General features: G+C 46.3%; 1 protein-coding gene across 1 annotated transcript in view; it reads left to right on the top strand.

Annotated features, from left to right (window-relative positions):
* The window catches only part of LOC120383138, a 60,609-nt gene that overhangs the window by 11,440 nt on the left and 31,354 nt on the right, over positions 1-17,815 (top strand). The window contains exons 4-14 of the mRNA XM_039500759.1: positions 1,263-1,530; positions 2,087-2,233; positions 2,798-2,920; positions 4,056-4,227; positions 5,625-5,671; positions 6,800-6,937; positions 8,604-8,792; positions 13,479-13,739; positions 15,077-15,241; positions 16,713-16,862; positions 17,115-17,299. Of these exons, the coding sequence (XP_039356693.1) occupies positions 1,263-1,530; positions 2,087-2,233; positions 2,798-2,920; positions 4,056-4,227; positions 5,625-5,671; positions 6,800-6,937; positions 8,604-8,792; positions 13,479-13,739; positions 15,077-15,241; positions 16,713-16,862; positions 17,115-17,299 (1,845 nt within the window). The remainder of the gene's footprint in view (positions 1-1,262; positions 1,531-2,086; positions 2,234-2,797; positions 2,921-4,055; positions 4,228-5,624; positions 5,672-6,799; positions 6,938-8,603; positions 8,793-13,478; positions 13,740-15,076; positions 15,242-16,712; positions 16,863-17,114; positions 17,300-17,815) is intronic.

Raw genomic sequence — 17,815 nt, 5'->3', positions numbered from 1 at the left:
AATTAACGTGTGTTAGTCATTATTATTTTCTCCAAGCTATGCAGCTACCCACATTGGAGATTTTCATCTGATCACATGCTTGCCATAGAGAAAATGTTGTCATGGCGTCATGTGCTATTGAGATCTGCGTGCACTTGGTTTGGGAATTAAATACCTTAGAAAAAAGTGAAAGAGTGGAACAGCCTCTGACTAGCTAGAGGCTCAGAAGGCCAAATCCTCAGCTAGGGGAAGTCAGTGGAGCTGCAGTGATTTGTGCCAGCTGATGATCTGGTTCTGAGTTTAAGACCGATATCCAGCCCCCAGGGCTGGGAAGAGAGTGCCCCACGTAGCTCTGTGCTAGCTCCCTTGCTGGTTCAGGAGCAGTGCAAAGAGTCACCTCCATTCCTCCTCAGCTAGGAGGAAAGTTGTGAAGACTCTGGGGCTTGGAAATGGGCATGTGGCGGGATAAGGGGGTGGGGAAATGTCTCTCTGGGACTTTGAGAAACACGAAGGGAAAGTGAATGTGTTGCAGAAGCCACAAGGGATCTCCTGGTGAAATACTATCGCCTGTGAGGGTCGGGAAAGCAGCCTGGTGCACTCGCTTCATCTTCACGTCCTGCTTTCCCTGGTGCCACTCTTGCATTTATTGCTGCTAATAGTAATAATAATAATTAATAAGCAATGGTGCCTTTCAGTCAAGGATCTCGAAGCCTCCCAAAAATACCGTGATGCAGAACACTGTAATACTTGACAGATGGCTGAAACCGAGCCACAGCAGCTCTGTCTACCCTGCCATTGGACACCCGCGGCTGGCCCAGACCAGCTGATTCGGGTTCATGGGGCTCAGGCTAAGGGGCTGTTTAATTGCAATATAGACATTCGGGCTCGGGCTCTGGGACCCTCCCCCCTCTCAGGGTCCTAGATAATGGGCTCCAGCTCGAGCCCGAATAGCTACACCACAATTAAACAGCCCCTTAGCCCGAGCCCTGCGTCAGCTGTCACAGGCCAGCCGCGGGTTTTTAAGTGCAGGGTAGACACCCCCAGAGAGGTTAGCGTCTACGTTTTCAAGGGCCCACTAATGCTGGGCATCCCTCACGAGGCTCGTTGAGCCTGATTTTCAGAAGTGCTGACCCCTCTGCCGTCCGCTTGTTCTTACTACTCCCTGAAAGAGAACGTACAGCAAATTAACACCCCTGGACCTGAGCGGCCGGCATATACCCCCGCAACAATCAGTGCCTATCCTGTCCCCGATGAGCATTTGCTTTGCTTTCCTTTTCCACCAGCTTTGATCAGAGTAAAAGCCCCCGTCTGGAAGAAGAGCTGGAGCTGAGTCACTTGCAGCTCCTGCAAGCGTTGTTCGCTAATCACAGCTCTCCCGAAGGGAAAGACCAAGGCAGGGAAGCAGAGAATAAAGACCAGTGGGTGAGACCCTCCAGAAAGCAGAAAGTGCAGCCACCAGGAAGTCTGACTCGACAAGAGTTTCACAGAGCCCTGTCAGAGCTGACTGGCTCCGAGATCTGGAACAACCAATCAGAGCTGCTTTTCAACAAGGTAACGAGGATTTGGGGTTAGATGGGTTATGAGTGCAAATAATTCCCATCCCAGCCCGTTAGCATTTCTAGCATGCAGGCTCCACAACATTTTGAAACACTCTTACTTTTCCTTGCATGTCACTCCACTACTGCCCTTCCCATTAGGAGTCTTGCCTTATGGCAGCTAGTCTAGTCACTGGCTACCTGGGACTTCAGCATTAACTGCCTCTCCACAGCCTTGCATCTTGTGGAGGTAAAACGCTACCACCAGACTGAGTGAAGTACCCTGATTTCATAGCATTTTACAGTCACTTTGCAGAGGTGTATACATGCAGAGACCTGGAGAGTCACACATCCACTTAGACTGTGACCTCATCACGTTCATCATATGTATGTACAGTGCCAAGCACAATGGGTTCCCCGGTGGAGTCTCTGGGTGCTACTGTAATACAAGCGATGAGTAATTTTCTTAATCAAAGTGGAATTTGCTCACAAGAACTGTGGAACCTGGTCACGCTACCTGTGACGTCACGTTGGCTTTTCCCCCCTCCTTGTTTGTTCTCATGGTTTTTGAGGTTGACACCAGCTGCGATGGCCTTATTGACTGGAACAAGTTCTGCGCATACCTGCTGCTCTATTACAAAGAAAGGGACCCCATGAAAGCCAAGAAGGAGATCTTCCTTGGCAGGGAGCCCCTCCTCCGACACTGTGTGCAGAACAAGGTGAGCGGAGAGGGAGGGGCATTGGGCGAAGGGGGTGGAGGAGCTGAACTGTAACTGGACAGGCTAGTGGCGTATCTGTTCTCTGGTGCTGCACATAGTTCGCCAATATTCCTCTCTTCTTCAGCCGCATTTTTCCTTCACAAACATAACATAAAAGGAATTAAAAACTTGAGCTTTCTCTTTTTTTCCCCCAGCTTTATTGCAGTTTTCTTGAGGACACAGGCAGACAGCGGTTGGCAGAGTTTTCTGTCTAGCTGGAATTGTCTTCAGGGCAGCTTTTCTTGTTGAATTTCTAGTAAAAATCAAATAAAGAATTCCAGATTTGTTCCACTGACATAATAATAAAACAATGTTGGCCAGGCACTTAAATCTAGCGAGAGGTCACTTTATCAATTAAAGGGGCAGGGTCGTAATTTGCCTATTTCAGAATCAGTTGGGTTCCCTTTAACTTTGAAGGTGTACGGTCAGATTCTAGCCTTGTTTATAGCCACCACTGAACATAATGTGAAATGAAGAAGAGAGTGAGATCTGACCACTGGAGCAATATTTGTCTTGGTTTTTCAGCTGGCACCAACTACCAGGATATTGGCCATCTCTTCTCCACCGCCACTCTGGTTTGTAAGTGTCAGCAAAGGAGGAGTTCTTACTACCTGGGACAGCGCGCTGCATATTCAGAAAACGTATGAGGTAAAGTGATTGGTAATAGCATGGGGGTTAGTGCAGTGACAGCTGAACACTTGGGAGTAATTTAGCATCCAGATTTCACTCCATAAATTGCTATCTCTAGGAGAGTTTAGCTTCTTTGCAATGAGGATTGGCGCTGGTTGGAATTTTACAGAGGAATGTTTTCCAATGGAAAATGCAGTTTCTGCAAGAGTTAAATTTTCTGCAAGAAAATTTCAGTGTTGCCCCCAAATTTTGATTTTCTATAGGGAAAATGGAAATAAAAGCTTTAGCTCCTTGGCTGCCCACCTGGAGGGAAGCTGCAGATCTGGGGCTTCTAGGTTCCATGGTACCTGGCTGCATGACTCCCTGGGCAGCCAGCTCCCTGACTCCCCGAGATAGCCAACCGGAGAGTCAGGCAGCCCAGTCAGCTGCCCTGGGATCGAGGAGTCCTGGAAGTCCGTGGGCCCTGCTGAGGAGCCAGAGAGCCTGGAAGCCTTTTTGAAATGAAACACTTTGTTTTTTCCCATAATGGGAAATTCCGAAATTCCTGCATTTCATTCTGAATCTGAAGCAATGTGTCCAAAGTATCAGAATGTCCCTTTTGCGGGAAATTTTGAGTTTAAATCCTCCCTAATGAGAATCCAGTACCTACCTTCATAAACCACTTCTTGTGGCTCCTAGTATTCCTTCCACCTGCCCTGGGGAAAATAAGGGAGTTGCATTGTTGTGTATCATTAAATGCATTGCATCAACTAGCATTATATGGGGTCAGAGTACCTGTCTGTTCATCTCTTCCTGTCGTCTGTTGGTGACTACTTAGATTGTAAGCTCTTTGGGAGTATATACAGCACCTAGCACAATGGGGCCCAGGTCCATGACTCCTAATGCTACTGCAGTACAGATCGACAATAATGTGGATGTTTAGGAAGCTAGGATTAGCAAGGTACCTTCATTTCCCAAGCAGTATGGTCCTGGCACTGCTAGGTGCTGCTGAGTGCCTTCAGTGGGAGATGAAAAATATGCAGCTCCTTGCAGAATCCAGGCATATTAACTTCATCTGGGAATGGCTGTTTCATGCTGAAGGTGGCACCAGTGCATTTCTTCTGAGAGAGCATCCAGTCGTTTGAGTTCTCCTTTGCTGCTTGTTTTCTAACAGATTGCAACAGATTCCAAAGGCTCTCAAGCAGAAAAAAGAAGATTGAAATCCTGGACCACAGATGCTGCGTACATGGCAAATGTCCACAAAATCGCTGTAGCCACCACCTGCAGGGATATTCACTTTTTTGACGTGTCCGCGGCAAACCTTTTTGAAGAGTTTCATTTATTTGGTACAAGTTAGGGTTTTACTAATAGGAGGGGGCCTCTGTTCATGTTCCCAGATTCTATTCTGGGGTTTGGGTACAGTCTAAATCAGGCTTCTGATTTCCAGCATTGATTCCCAGGGAAAAACACCAGGCTGTTCACACAGAAACCTGGGTATTTTGGAGAGCAACAAACCAAATAAAAGTACAGTCTCTGAGCTCCCTGTTCTTGTTCTCTCCTACTTCTTAATGGAGTTAGCCAAACTTGGCCAAAGGCAGGTAGCTAATGCCATGCGGTTTGGGAATGGGGCAGCAGATGGGGAGTTGGAGCTTCAGAACCAGACCCCAACACTCACTAGTAGGTCAGCTGTGGAGGGGATGGATTCCTATAGATGTATAGGTATCAAGGCTTAAATTAAAGGCTGGAAGTATCACCCTTACTGAAGTCAGTGGACTAAATTCTGTTCACACTGGCACTGGCATAAATCCAGATTGGCTCCATTGGGTGCAGGGAGGTCAAGCTGAATTTACACTGGTGAAAGCAGCTTGTGGCTCATGAAATTACCTGAGATAGAAATCAGGCAGAATGTGGTTTTGGTCAGATGCTCAACTGGCATTAGTTAGCATAGCTCCACTGAGATCAATGGAGCTATTCCAATTTGACATCATGTGAGGAGCGGACCCCTTATGTAGAGTGGATCTGACTCTGCGTTGTCTTGCAGCTTGTGCGGCTAGTGGAAGTGATGTGCTCCCATTCTCATCTGGTAGCAATTACCTTCTACAATGGAGAAACAGGCCCAATGAACCTTATTTAAATAAATCAGAGGGGTAGCCGTGTTAGTCTGGATCTGTAAAAACAACAAAGAGTCCTGTGGCACCTTATAGACTGACAGACGTATTGGAGCATGAGCTTTCATGGGTGAATACCCACTTTGTCAGACGCATGCCCACGAAGTGGGTATCCACCCATGAAAGCTTACGCTCCAATACGTCTTTGTTGCTTTTTATTTAAATAAATGACAGTAGAGCAACTGCTGGAGGTAGGTGAATGCAAGCAATGATTAGAGACAGGCCGAGCTGCTAAATTCAGATCCATTTCTGAATTTCACAGCACTTCAATGAGTATTTGGGCCCAGAGTTTTGGTTCATGTCTGTCTCTAGTGATGATTATGTTGATGGTTATAAGTTATAGGAAGTGGAAACTAGTCATCATTCTGACCTCAATATTTTCATGCATACCGAAGGAATTTACCCTGTTCCCTGCCATTAGCAGTGATGAGTTCTATGCATCTGCATCCCCTCCCACTGCTTTGAGAGAATAGGATCCCTTTCTATGTATCACATGGAAAATGGATATTGAGGAAGTGGAATCGAAAAAAATTATGAATAATTCTAATATTCCATTTCTCTTTCTATCCCTCCAGCTCTGAAAAATGTTCCAACATCATTGTACTACTGGTATAATGCAAAGGTACAGTGGCACAGCACTTCGTGTTCCCAATATGTGCTCATAAAGTTACCTGTAACCTTTATTGTTTATCCCCAACAAGTAAAAGTGTTTATGCCCATTTGTGCCAAGCTATAACTCTTTGAGGTAAGGTCACAATTTAGGATTGTCTTATATTTCAGACACAAGAACCCATCCTGATGTAGGTCACAAAGATTGTTTGCTACCATTCTCTTGTGAGTGACTAAGAAGCCAGTCAAGATTCATGGCTGAGAAGGAAAAGTTAATTATTACTTAAAGGAATAACAAGGGTGCTCTCAGATTGGAAACTGGGATTTATTTAGGAAGCTTTTCTAGCTCTAATCTACTTGGGAACAGAGGATTTGCAGAGCAGATCAGAGCCTTCCCCATCAAATTCAATCTCCTGCTTGTAGCAGAGGTGGGCACCTGATGTTTCAGGGAAAGGCAAACCTGCCCCACTCCACCAGTTATGTACTTTGCCAGTTGTGCAGTGGGGTCTGTAGGGAGACGTACAATGTTGTATATAAGGGTAACAGAATCAATGTGTCTATAAAGGGAACAGAACCAATACTGCCTGTACAGGAGATAGAGATGGTTCCAATTCACACCCTGTGTCAGGAGGTTTGATTGTTATCAGCTGTCTGTGCTGGATGGGGCAAATCTTGCTTCTCTGCAGCGTGTGAGGTCTGGACCTTGACACAGTGACCCAAAGCTGTGTCGCTACCCTAGTCCAGGGTCAGGCTTTGGGGAGAGGGCACAGGTATGAACCTGCTATACTGCACAGAGCCCAGCTCTTGGGGGGAAGGGGCACACTCTGTGGCAACATGTGGTGAGTTTGGGGCATGGCCCGGGTGTGTTTGGGATGGATCCAGGGGGTGGATGCTGTATCAGAGCTCCCCAAGGCACGCACAGCACCCTACTCGAGCCATGGGCTGATTCCCTGGCTTTGGGCTGATTCCCTGTAGCGGGGTTTTCAGCAGTGACTCAAGCGCAATTACATTCATTGCATGTTTAATCAGCCGTTAACCATGCGAAGATAGAGCATAAAGGCAACATAATCAGCTCCACTCCCCCCCGCCTTGGCAAATCCCAGCTCCTCCCTCCTCCTCTGTGTTTTTGTTTCCCTTCCAGTCCTTAGGGAGTCGCTCCTTGCTGCTCTGGGGAGATGACCGTGGTGGGGTTCACCTGCTCTGGCTGCTGTGTCCTCATTTGGGCGTCTTTGAAAAGCCCTTCATGGATCAGTCGGGGCCACAAAGGATCTTCCTGCAGGTGGGGGCAGAAAGGCATCTTCCAGAACGCTGCTAACCTTCTAATGGTGCTAAGCATCCCTCCTTTGTCACTGCCCTTCTTGGCCTCCTTTCAGAGGCCCTAGAAAACAGAACCTAGGCTAGGAAAGATGGTCCAGTTTAGGTCAGGTTTAGCTACCACAGCCCAGTTGATGCCACTATCTTCTCCCCATCAGCCCAGCTACGTCAGGCAAGAAGTCACAAACTTTCACCTCGTGCTACCCCACTCTCTTTATCTGGGAGAATCCCAGTTTAGAGCAGTTAGCTGATAGTGACATGTAAGGAGCACAGGCTTTATAGCCGCTATGGGGTACCAAATGCTTCCCCTCCTCCCCAGGCTCTCCCTCTAGGTCCATAAAGGAGTGGACCAAGCATTATCCTAATGCAGGGCTTCACTAGTTAATAAAGCTGGAATAGCACTGACCCGTATCCCAGGTGATACAGGGATTGGGACGCAACCTGCACAGCCGACACAATTCTGGGTACTGCCTCGATCAGCCCTCAAGTCTACCAGGTTGTTTTTAGCTCCTCTACTAAAGACCTTCCCACACACACACACACCATTGTTCTCAGATTGGCTCAGCTCTCAGATGGTGACTAAGACAAACCCTATAGAAACTTCACCACTTAAGGTCAAGACAAACCTTAAAATCCCAACTGAGCCAGGAGCCAAGGCCAGCTGTCCTCAGCCAGACAGAGAAGTCATCCTGTAGCAGGATGTTTGTGGGCAGGATGAGGAGGATAAACAGGGAATCTTCTCAGTTAAGCAGGCGTTCCCAAGGGCCCTCTAAATCCCCGGGCCCCACTGAATGCTCAGTGTTAATCTCAGATATCAACTTCTACAAATAATGGAAGGGTGGGGGAATTCAGTGCTTGTGAAATATTCATTTCTACAGAGGTGGGCAGGAGTTGCTATAAAAAAGTTCTTTTTAAAAAAGAAAAAAGAAAATGTTTCCCTTCGAAATGAGAGAGTAAATTCACATATAGTCAAAGGAAATAGCCTTGGATGCTGCTCTGGGCTGAGATAAAAGGTCAAGGCTGCGAGAGTCCACAAAGTAGCAGCATTCAGACTGTAAAACGCCTTCGCCGCCCTAGGTTCATATCAAAGAGTTTGAGGCTGTAGTAGCTTCCCAAGCATGTGAGCAGCGTTTCTTGCTGCTGTTCTCGGTTATAAATAGAAACATAGCAGGTTATTTTTAGAGCTTGGTGAGTGGGGATGGAGGGAACTAGAGAAATCCTTCCAATGAAACTGTTTTCAAGTTGAGGCAAACATCACGGGGGGACAAGAATGTAACAGCTGTGCGTTGCCATTCGGAATTGTCCCAAACCAACCCCTTAATGCCCTAAGCCGGGGGATATTTGGTTCTGCATCTGAACTGTGCATCTCAGGCTCAATTTTAATCCCATCATCAAGTCATTAGTCACACTGCCGGGGGACAAAATAGTCTGCTGGGTTGGCATGGCATCATAAACATCATTGCATTAAGCCCAGGGTTCACCAAACTTCACTGCTAAAACCCACATCTCTTGATATTCCAGCCCCTCTATGCTTCTCCCTCTCTGTGTGCATGCCACCTCCATTCGTATGGCGATGGGTGATTGGCAGGTGAACCAGCCTTGTGACATTTCTGTCCCTTGTTTTCCCCCAGGAAATTAAAGAGCACAGTAAGCTCCTGCAATATCAAACCATCCCAGAGGTGCATGAGGAAGCTGTTTCCCAAATCCAGTATGCAGCAGAGGGAGAACTCATCATCACATCCTCAGGCAGTCCCCAGACCTCTGTGGTGATCATGGATGTTCTCAGAAAGAGAAAAGTTTACACCTGGAAAATCAAGAAGGTAGCCCCACTCCCCACCCTCTGGCCAATGTTTTTACTCCAGCATCAGGCAAAGGGAACACAGTCATGTATACTTCATAATATTATATTCCTGTTTTTACACTCACTAGAGTTTATCACTCTTCTTATCTCTTTCAGGTACTTATCTGCCCCCCGCTTTATCCTAGTGTCTGAGCACCTCACAATCTTTAATGTATTTATCCTCACAACACCCCTGTGAGGTAGGTCAGGGCTATTAACTCCAATGTACAGATGGGGAACTGAAGTACAGAGAGTCTAAGGCCTAGATCCACAAAGGAACATGGAATTGCAAGGAAAGCGGGATTGGAGCAGAGGGGCTGGACCCTATGTCTCCCACTGCCTATGTTGGTGCCTGACCCACCAGGCTACAGAGTCATTTCCACTATCTCTTTCTGGCCCACTCACTTTAATTATTTGTCCACAGTGAAACAGCTTCAACGGAAGAGTCTGAAGGAGATATGTGTCAAAATAGCCCGTAGCTCAGTGGCTGGAGCATGTTTCTGAGAGAGGTGGGAAATCCTGATTCAATTCCTTTCTCCCCCTCAAGCAGAGGGGTGAATTGAACCTGGGTCTCCCGCATCCTAGGTGAGTGCTTTAACCACTGGGATAAAAGTTAGAAGAGGGACACCAATGCCACCACCAGAGTTTGAATGGGACCCAATCCAATAGCATGCTCAGAGGTGACCTACCAGATTGGGCCCCATGAAATAGGCGAGCAAATGCCCTGGTTCGTGGATCACTCCGGGATTTAGGCAGGAGATCAGCGTTTATATGCCTAGAGTGGGGCAGCAGTGTGCATGCTCTGAGGCAGAAACACAGGAGCCAAGGAAACCTTTACCCAAAAAATGTAGGTGCCAAGTGACTTTAGACACCTGCAGGGGTCAGCAGGAGTTATGTGGATCACACTGGAGCCAGGCACCTTTGTGGATCCCACCCAAGGCCACACAGGAAGTCTATGACAGAACTGCGGATTGAATCTGGGTCTCTCCAGCCCCCAGCTAGTATCCTCACCACAGGATCCTCCTTCCTTTCTACAGGGTTGCAAATTTGTCAGTCTTTTCCAGTCCTTTTTTCACTAGGCAGAAGACATGTATTCTCTCTGCGTTTACTCCCAGAGGGGAATAGGGTGACCAGATGTCCCGATTTTATAGGGACAGTCCCGATATTTGGGGCTTTGTCTTATGTAGGTGCCAATTACCCCCCACCCTCTGTCCCGATTTTTCACCCTTGCTCTCTGGTCACCCTAGAGGGGGGAACAAGGAGGCGAGAAGTCCCAGGCGGCTTCGCCTGCTCCCAGCAGGGAATGGGGAGCAGGGGGGCGGGAGGAGCAGCCTGCCAGGAGCCCAGGAGCCTGACCGGGCTCTCAGCACACACTGTCCCTTTTAAGTTGGTGAAAGCGCAGCTGGTGAGCACGTGCAAGGAGGGCAGTGTGGACATGTATCACCACAGTTGTTACTGCAGTGGATATAAGTCAACCTAATATAGGTCAACTTAAGTTTCTAGTGTAGCCATACCCTAAGTCTTTGTGGGATATTGCCTAAAGATGCAGACGGGCATCTAGTTGGATTTTCAAAAGCACCTAAGTGGGTTTAGGTGCTTAACCTGTTCACATTGATTTCAATGGGAGTTATGCTGTTTTAATTCAATATGAAAAAAATATAGCAATTATATTTTACTAGCTTACAATTCTATTTTTACAATAAAAGCAACAGCATAGACAGACTCCGCAAAGCTTAATGAAATTCAGGAAAAATAGAATTTGAAACCAAATCTTTGGAAGCATCTAAATTAGCTCCCTTCAGTTCATTGTGGTTTTGCAATTGGATAGTTAAACAAAACTTAGCAGTGCTGAAATCAAAACAGGCCTTTTCCCCTCTCTGGTCTACAATCACAGAAAAATGTAGTCATGGAAAGAAAGAATTGGAGCCCTCCCATCCGGACAGAAATTCTAATTGCAAAGTGCAAAGGTTTCCTCTGTGTGTCTGAGTAGATTCTGCAAGACGAGGGGGAAAGTGCATTTTTTTAAATCATAATATTTAAGAGCATCTTTGTGACAGTAAATTATTCTCAGAACCCTTTCTTTATCAATCCGGGATACAAAAGTAACGTCGTCTGATATCTGACTCACAAAGCTGAAATATGAAAAGGGAAAAAAACCCATTATTCCTGAGATCTTGTCTACAAAGTGCGGTGATGTGCTCTACAGGGGTGTGATTTCTAAAGTACACTCACAGGCTGCATGTTAATTGGTCCTGGTAGACCTGCTGGCATGCATTAAAGGTTCCCTAGTGTGTTTTAACATTGTCCTGAGCCCAGATCTACAGAATTACTTTGCTATAACTATGTCCTTCAGGAGTGTGAAAAATCCACACCACTGAGCAGCATAGTTACACTGACCTAACCACCACCCTGCCCCCATGTAGACAGCTCTGTGTCAGCGGGAGAACTTCTCCTGCTGGCATAGCTGCCGTCTGTCAGGGAGGTGGATTAACTACATCAGTGGGAGAACTCTCTCCCATTAGCATAGAGCATCCTCACCTAAGCACTACAGCTCAGCCGATGCAGAGTTTTAAGTGTAGATGAGCCCTGAGTCTTTTCCTAATTGTGCCTCTCTGCCCTGCCCAGCCTCATTCCACAGACACTCTGCACAGACTGTACAAACGTTTTCCAAACACTTCTTGGGTTTTTTTCCTATTTTTTCTAGGGGGTAAAATGCTTCGACTACTGCAAATCCCTGAATCTGTTGGTTACCGGAGGGGTGGATCACGCTGTGCAGCTCTGGAACCGATATGTCACGAGCTGGCCAGTTACTACCTTTCAGGGACATTGTACTGCCATTCTGGCAGTTGCCATCTATGAGACCCGAGGACACGTATTCAGCTATTCCAAGGACTCGGTTTGTCAGATTTGTGCTAGGCTTTAGCCAGCACTCCTCCTTTAATAGCAGTGTTCACTCCTCCTTCTCTTGTGCAATATGCACCATGCCAGAGGGACGTTTGATATGTTACTGGATCAGTGTTTGGGTAGAAGACCTCCAGAGTATTGAGGTGTTGCAGCAGGTGGTGTGGGGATTCAGTAGGGGGCGCTCTTCTATCTGAGTCATGACTGTCAAAATGCCTGACTCAGCACAAAGTTAATGGCACTGCCAGAGGGGCCAGCTTTTGAGTGGGCTGTAAAACAAAGGCACTCCCATCCATGTTGTGGTCCTGAGTGATTCTAAGACACTTTTCATAAGAACAGGCATTTTGACACCAGTGCTCCTGTCGCATTTCAGCTCATTCTGCCTCCCAATTCCTCCAGCAGTTTCAATTGGATACTGAAGTGTACTGCTCCAGTATACCATTCTTTATTTCCTATGCTACAAAGCTGCCAGGTTTCACTCCATAGGTGGATGAAGCAATTTCCATATATTCCTCACCTACCTTATCAGGGCATTGTGAGGCTTCATTAACTAAGCGTTCTTTGTAAAGTGATTTGAGATCCTGGGCTGAAAGACATGATGGGCATTCACAGTATTCTGATGCCAGTGCCAAAGCCTATGGAAAGCCTACATGTAGCAATGGGCAAGGAACGAATGTGCAGCTGTTTTTGAGGCAATAGGAGTTTCTTTTATCGCCTCTTGCCTTTTGAAGAGGTTATTACAGTATTTTGAATTTATTTTTTTTGAGTTTTCCAGGCAATTAAAAGAGGGGGAGAAATTTCTCAGCAATTATAGCAATTAATAATTTTAAGCCAAATAAGTGCTTAAAAAAATACATGCGCCTTCACTGCAGGTTGGTAGTTGGACTAGATAAAAGTAAATATGATTATATTCTGCCATTTCCCTAAGAATCAGTGCTAGCAAGGAAGTCCTTTTTTAGTGGTAAGTGTATGGGACTATGAAACAGAGCATATAATACTTCTCTCCTTCTAAAGGCATCATGCGGATAAAAACATTAATCCAGCATTAGAGCTGTTAGACATTTTTCGGCCTAATTTTTTTTTTAACGCAAATTCAGTGACTCTGAAACATTTTGCGACATGGTGCTGGTTTCATGGACTTGCTTGTTTTGAAAAAAAACGTCAGAAAAAAATTACAATGTTTCACTTTGACATTTTCAAAATGAAACGTTTGAATGTTTTGGGTTTGAAATACTTTGTGTTTCAAAATGCTTTTTCATTTTGTTTTTTTAAAAAATCCCCAAATATTTTTAAACGGTCATAAGACAAACAAAATGTCAAAAAGTTTTGTTTGACCCAAAATCTTTTTCTTTTTCTTTTTTTTACATTTTGATTTGTTGAAAATTGCAAAACTTTTAGTTTTCAGTTCAACCTGGAACTATTTCTTTTTACTTTTGAAATTGCCAGTAAACCAAAAGCCATTATTCGCCCTGCTCTATTAATGATTATGAAGCACTTTGAAAAGCTCAGATGAAAGTCTCAATGTTTGTGCAATATATTGTAACTGGCTTCGCTTCAGCAATGCCCTTAACTCTGCCAGAAAATGTCGTGTGAAAGGAAGTACATAAGGTGATGAGCTAAGACATCACAAAGCATGAGCACGTCACTCCATGGTAAATAGAAAAGATCTTCCTGAGCCACAAAATTCAGGAGTATGCAGAGCAACTAGTAGCCTCCTCTTGCAAACATGTAAATAAATCCCGGCTTCTCTCTCTCTCTTTCTCAGGTCCTGAAAGTATGGGATATTTTCTCACAGGCTTGTCTGCAGACACTGGCACTCAAGATCCCATGTGTCCAGCCAGAACAAGCACTAGAACAGGGGGATTTTCCCATCTTGCTCATCCAGCAGTCTCCCCACCTCCTCTTAGTCTCCTGTACTGATTACATTGGATTGTTGAAGCTCCCGCATGTCAGTCCTGAGGAAGAAATGCTGGCTACCCATGATGCACCATTATGCAGTGCTCTGTACAACACCTTCTTCCACCAGGTCAGCACTTCTGATAACTTTATTGATCAGCGCTTTCCAGTCGGGTTGGACTTACACCACAACATATGGATATGAATGCAGAATTTAAACCCCTTTGTGTGTTTGCATATAAGATACTCGTTTGGCCCACTGTAGATATGGGGGCAACTGAGAAAATCAGATATAGATTTTGAATAGTTTTGGGGGTGTTTGGATCTGGGAGTTTGGTTCAGACCCATCTCTAGTTTCTATGCTAGATTTGCTAGAGAAACCAGTTCCAGGAAAGTGATTGTAAAAACATCATTATGGACCTCTGTATTTCTTCTCTCCATGTGACTTTCCCAGTCTAGTTTATGAAATTACAAGTAAAAAGCTGTCTTTCCCACTTACCAGAGGCACATGCTCCACCGGCCATTTGAAAATCCAGTTGGGACACATTTTTAGATGTGCTCATGCACCTTTTCACACTTTCTACTTGTGCTGCACAAATCCTAATGCAAGCACTCAAACTCTGATTTGCACATCCGTAGAATATGTGTGTGCGTGTGTGCTGCACATGCATTTACGTCTCTGGGAGTCAGTTAAGAGTCTGCAGGCACAAAAGGATGCGGGGAAAAGTACACAGGTACTTTTGCAAATCTGATCCATTGCCTCGAGCATCATCGCCAATGACTACAGATCTGCAGTTACAGTGTGCAAGACAGAAAAGAACCCAGCTTCCCCTTTCAAATGCACTGGCCAGAGGGGTGCGGGCAGCCCTGTTGCTACAACAGTGGCTGAGGAGTGTGTGTAAAAGACATCACCTCACCCACCTTGTCTCTCTGCTCCCCATGTGCGTATATAAACTGTGCACAAGTCACCCTTTAACTTCTTTGGTAAGCTAAACAGACTAAGCTCCTTAACTCTTTCACTAAAGCATGTTTTCCAATCCTTCAATCAGTCTCATGGCTCTTCTCTGAACCCTCTTCAAATTTCTCAACATCCTTCAGCATGAAATCACTTCAAATAAGACTGGACATAGCACTGGAGAGGATATATTGCAGAGAACAATCCTACATCGGCCCCTGTTGACCTCGCAAGTGTTTATCCGCGGTGATTTCAGTTATTCAGTTCAATGGATCTACATGGATCAGTCTATAGCTGCCTTGAATCAGCCACTGCCTATGTTATAGATGGGTTGAAGTGGGGAAATTGGCTTTTCTGCACAAACTGGTGGACTGATGCACCATCCAGGGAAGGTGCAGTCCTGCTCCGAATGGAGACGCTGCTCCCTACCGCTCCTCGGGGCTTTCCTTCTTAGCCAAAGGTAAAGCAACTCAAAACCAGACCATTTCAAACCATGCTCTCTCTGCTGACAGGTGGTGACAGGAGGTGATGACGCCACAGTTGCTGTGTGGGATGTGGAGACGGGGGCCAGACGCCTCCTCATAAACAATGCCCATGGGAAGGAAGAGATTACATGCATGGCCCTTGACAACTCCCAGCACAGGCTCATTACGGCAGCAAGAAATGGGACCATAAAGGTTTGTTCACTGAAACAGAATAGAGCTGCTCTTCCGACAAAATTCCTTTGACCCTTCCTTCATTTCCAGAATACAGAGCTGGGAGCGGGTGATTCCCCCACCTTGCCTGAAGCACAGCCCGCACAAGCTGTAGCAGATCGAAATGTAGCCCCTTTTCTGGTGTCTGGCTGTAGTCACCAAAACAACTCAGCACCAAATCTCTGAGGTTTGGCTGTTCACAGGGTTCCTCTCCTAGGTCTGCTCAGCTCACAGCTGAGGTCCTCTCTCTAGAGCAGGGGTGGGCAAACGTTTTGGCCTGAGAGCCATATCGGGTTTCCAAAATTGTATGGAGGGCCAGTTAGGGGAGGCTGTGCCTCCTCAAACAGCCAGGCATGCCCCCCTGGGACGTCTACCTCTATTCAACCTCCCATTCCCTGCCCTCTGACCGCCCTGACCCCTATCCACACCCCTTGCCCCCTGACCACCCCAAACTCCCCTGCCCTCTCTCCAACCTCCCCTGCTCCTTGCCCCCTTACCGCGCTGCCTGGAGCACCGGTGGCTGGCAGCGCTACAGCCATGCTGCCCAGAGCACCAGGACAGGCAGCCGCACTGCCCGGCTGGAGCCAGCCGCGCCATGGTGCAGCACAGAGCACTGGGTCAGGCCAGATCTGCAGCCCCAGGATCTCGCAGCCCAGCCACCCAGAGCGTTGCATCGGCAGCGCAGTGAGCTGTGGCTGTGGAGGAGGGGCCGGGCAGGAGGGTCCCACGGGCCATAGTTTGCCCACCTCTGCCCTAGAGTGACATTCCTACCTTCCTTACCTCCCATCTGCCCCAGTGAGTCAGCAGGACACACTTAACGGGCTCACCATTTGCTAACAGAGTTGGATTTTCAGTCAGATACTGTCAGTTCACTACAATGGCCTTAGATATGGGTAGACAGAAAGTACCATGTTTCTTGTACTGTGTATATTTAAAAGCCTTAATAACAATCATTGCAAAGCTCCGATGACTCTACAGGGTGTGACAATTAGCATACAGGTCTGTCTCATCTTACGTGGGGGTTCCGTTCCGCGGTTAGCGCGTAAAGCGAAAACCGCGTATAGTTAAAATTACATGGAGTTGAATGGCGGGCGGAATCGCCTGCACTACAAAAACAGTATTTCAATTATTATTGTTCTCTTTTTTGCCAACCACATAAAGCTGAAATTGCGCATGTTAAATGCGCCTAAGATGAGACAGACCTGTATAGCCCAAGCTGCAATATTCTGCTCTGGAATCAGATAGGAACTTCTCTGAAGTTTTCAGTTGTGATCAGAACCTAGTTTTGGTTCGGCTCACCTTTAGACTGTCTGCTCTCTGAGACAGACACTTCATTTATCATCTTTCATGCATTTCCTTCCCCTTCTGGCACCAGGCACCATAGCTGAGGGGCCGGACAAGATAAGGCTAACATTGTGAGTGGATAAAACTAAACATATTTTCTTTTGAGCAGGTCTGGCATATTCAGACTGGCCACAACTTGCACCAACTGGAGGTAGTGGAAGAAGCTGAAGTCACGGGACTTGTAGCTTTGCGGGATCAAACATTGCTCACAGTGGGATGGAATCAGAAAATCGTCCGTTATGATTTCTGTGAACCTGGGGTGCGTAAAGGAGGAGGAATGGAATGGGAATAGCCACCTGTTAAAAAGCAGGGTACTTGTTGATTGTATCTAAACGAACAAGACGGTTCCTTCTGTTACACCCATAGAAGTGACATTGGAGTAAGTGGGTAAAAACCTCACTGAAGTCAGAGGAAACCACATCTGCTTACACCAACACTGAATTTGCCCCAGTACGTCTTATTAATCAAATTAGTAAAACCTGAGCTCTATTCTGTTCTCCACTGATTGTAGGCCCTACATGTTACTGCGCATCCTTCTTGGAAGGGCGGGCAGCTACACAAAGAGGACATCCTGACTGTGGACTATTGTCCTTCTCTTGGGCTCCTGGCTTCAGCCAGCTTCGATGGAGAAATTATCGTGTGGGATGTGGAATCCCAGGGTGTGTATCTCTACCTCAGACAGACTCAGCCCGAAAGGTACAATTTTCTTTTAATGACGTATGGTGAGTTATTCATTAGACCGGGGGAAGTAATGTGCTTCGCTGGGGCATTACAGAGTTGCTTCATTTCCAAGTTACACCTTCTTTTTTTCTTTTAACAAACAGCATGAAAAGGAGAGGGCATTTTTATTAGAGCCTTGCTGCTTAAGATGTTGGTGTCTCATTTCCCTGCAACATGCTGCTTGATTATCTTCCTTATCCTGATTAAGCTCCTGGGTTTGGGTGGTGGTGGTATTATTATTATTATTTATTAAAACATTTAAAAACCAGGTGCTTGACACTAAAGAATCTGCATTGCTCTCTCTATCTGAGATATGCTCAGCATGCTGGGCAAACTGTGAAGGTTTCTCACCAAATGTAAGCACCATCCTAAGCACTATTAATGTTTGCAAGGTGCTTTGAAGATGACAAGCGGCTATAGCTGTGATGAGTGTTGTCATGACTGCATAGGCCTGCAGGTTTGAATGGTGAAATCTGGGAATGCACACGGGCA

Source organism: Mauremys reevesii, linkage group 15, assembly GCF_016161935.1.
Source record: "Mauremys reevesii isolate NIE-2019 linkage group 15, ASM1616193v1, whole genome shotgun sequence".
Classification (NCBI taxonomy): Eukaryota; Metazoa; Chordata; order Testudines; family Geoemydidae; genus Mauremys; species Mauremys reevesii.
This window is presented reverse-complemented; position numbering and strand designations above follow the sequence as displayed.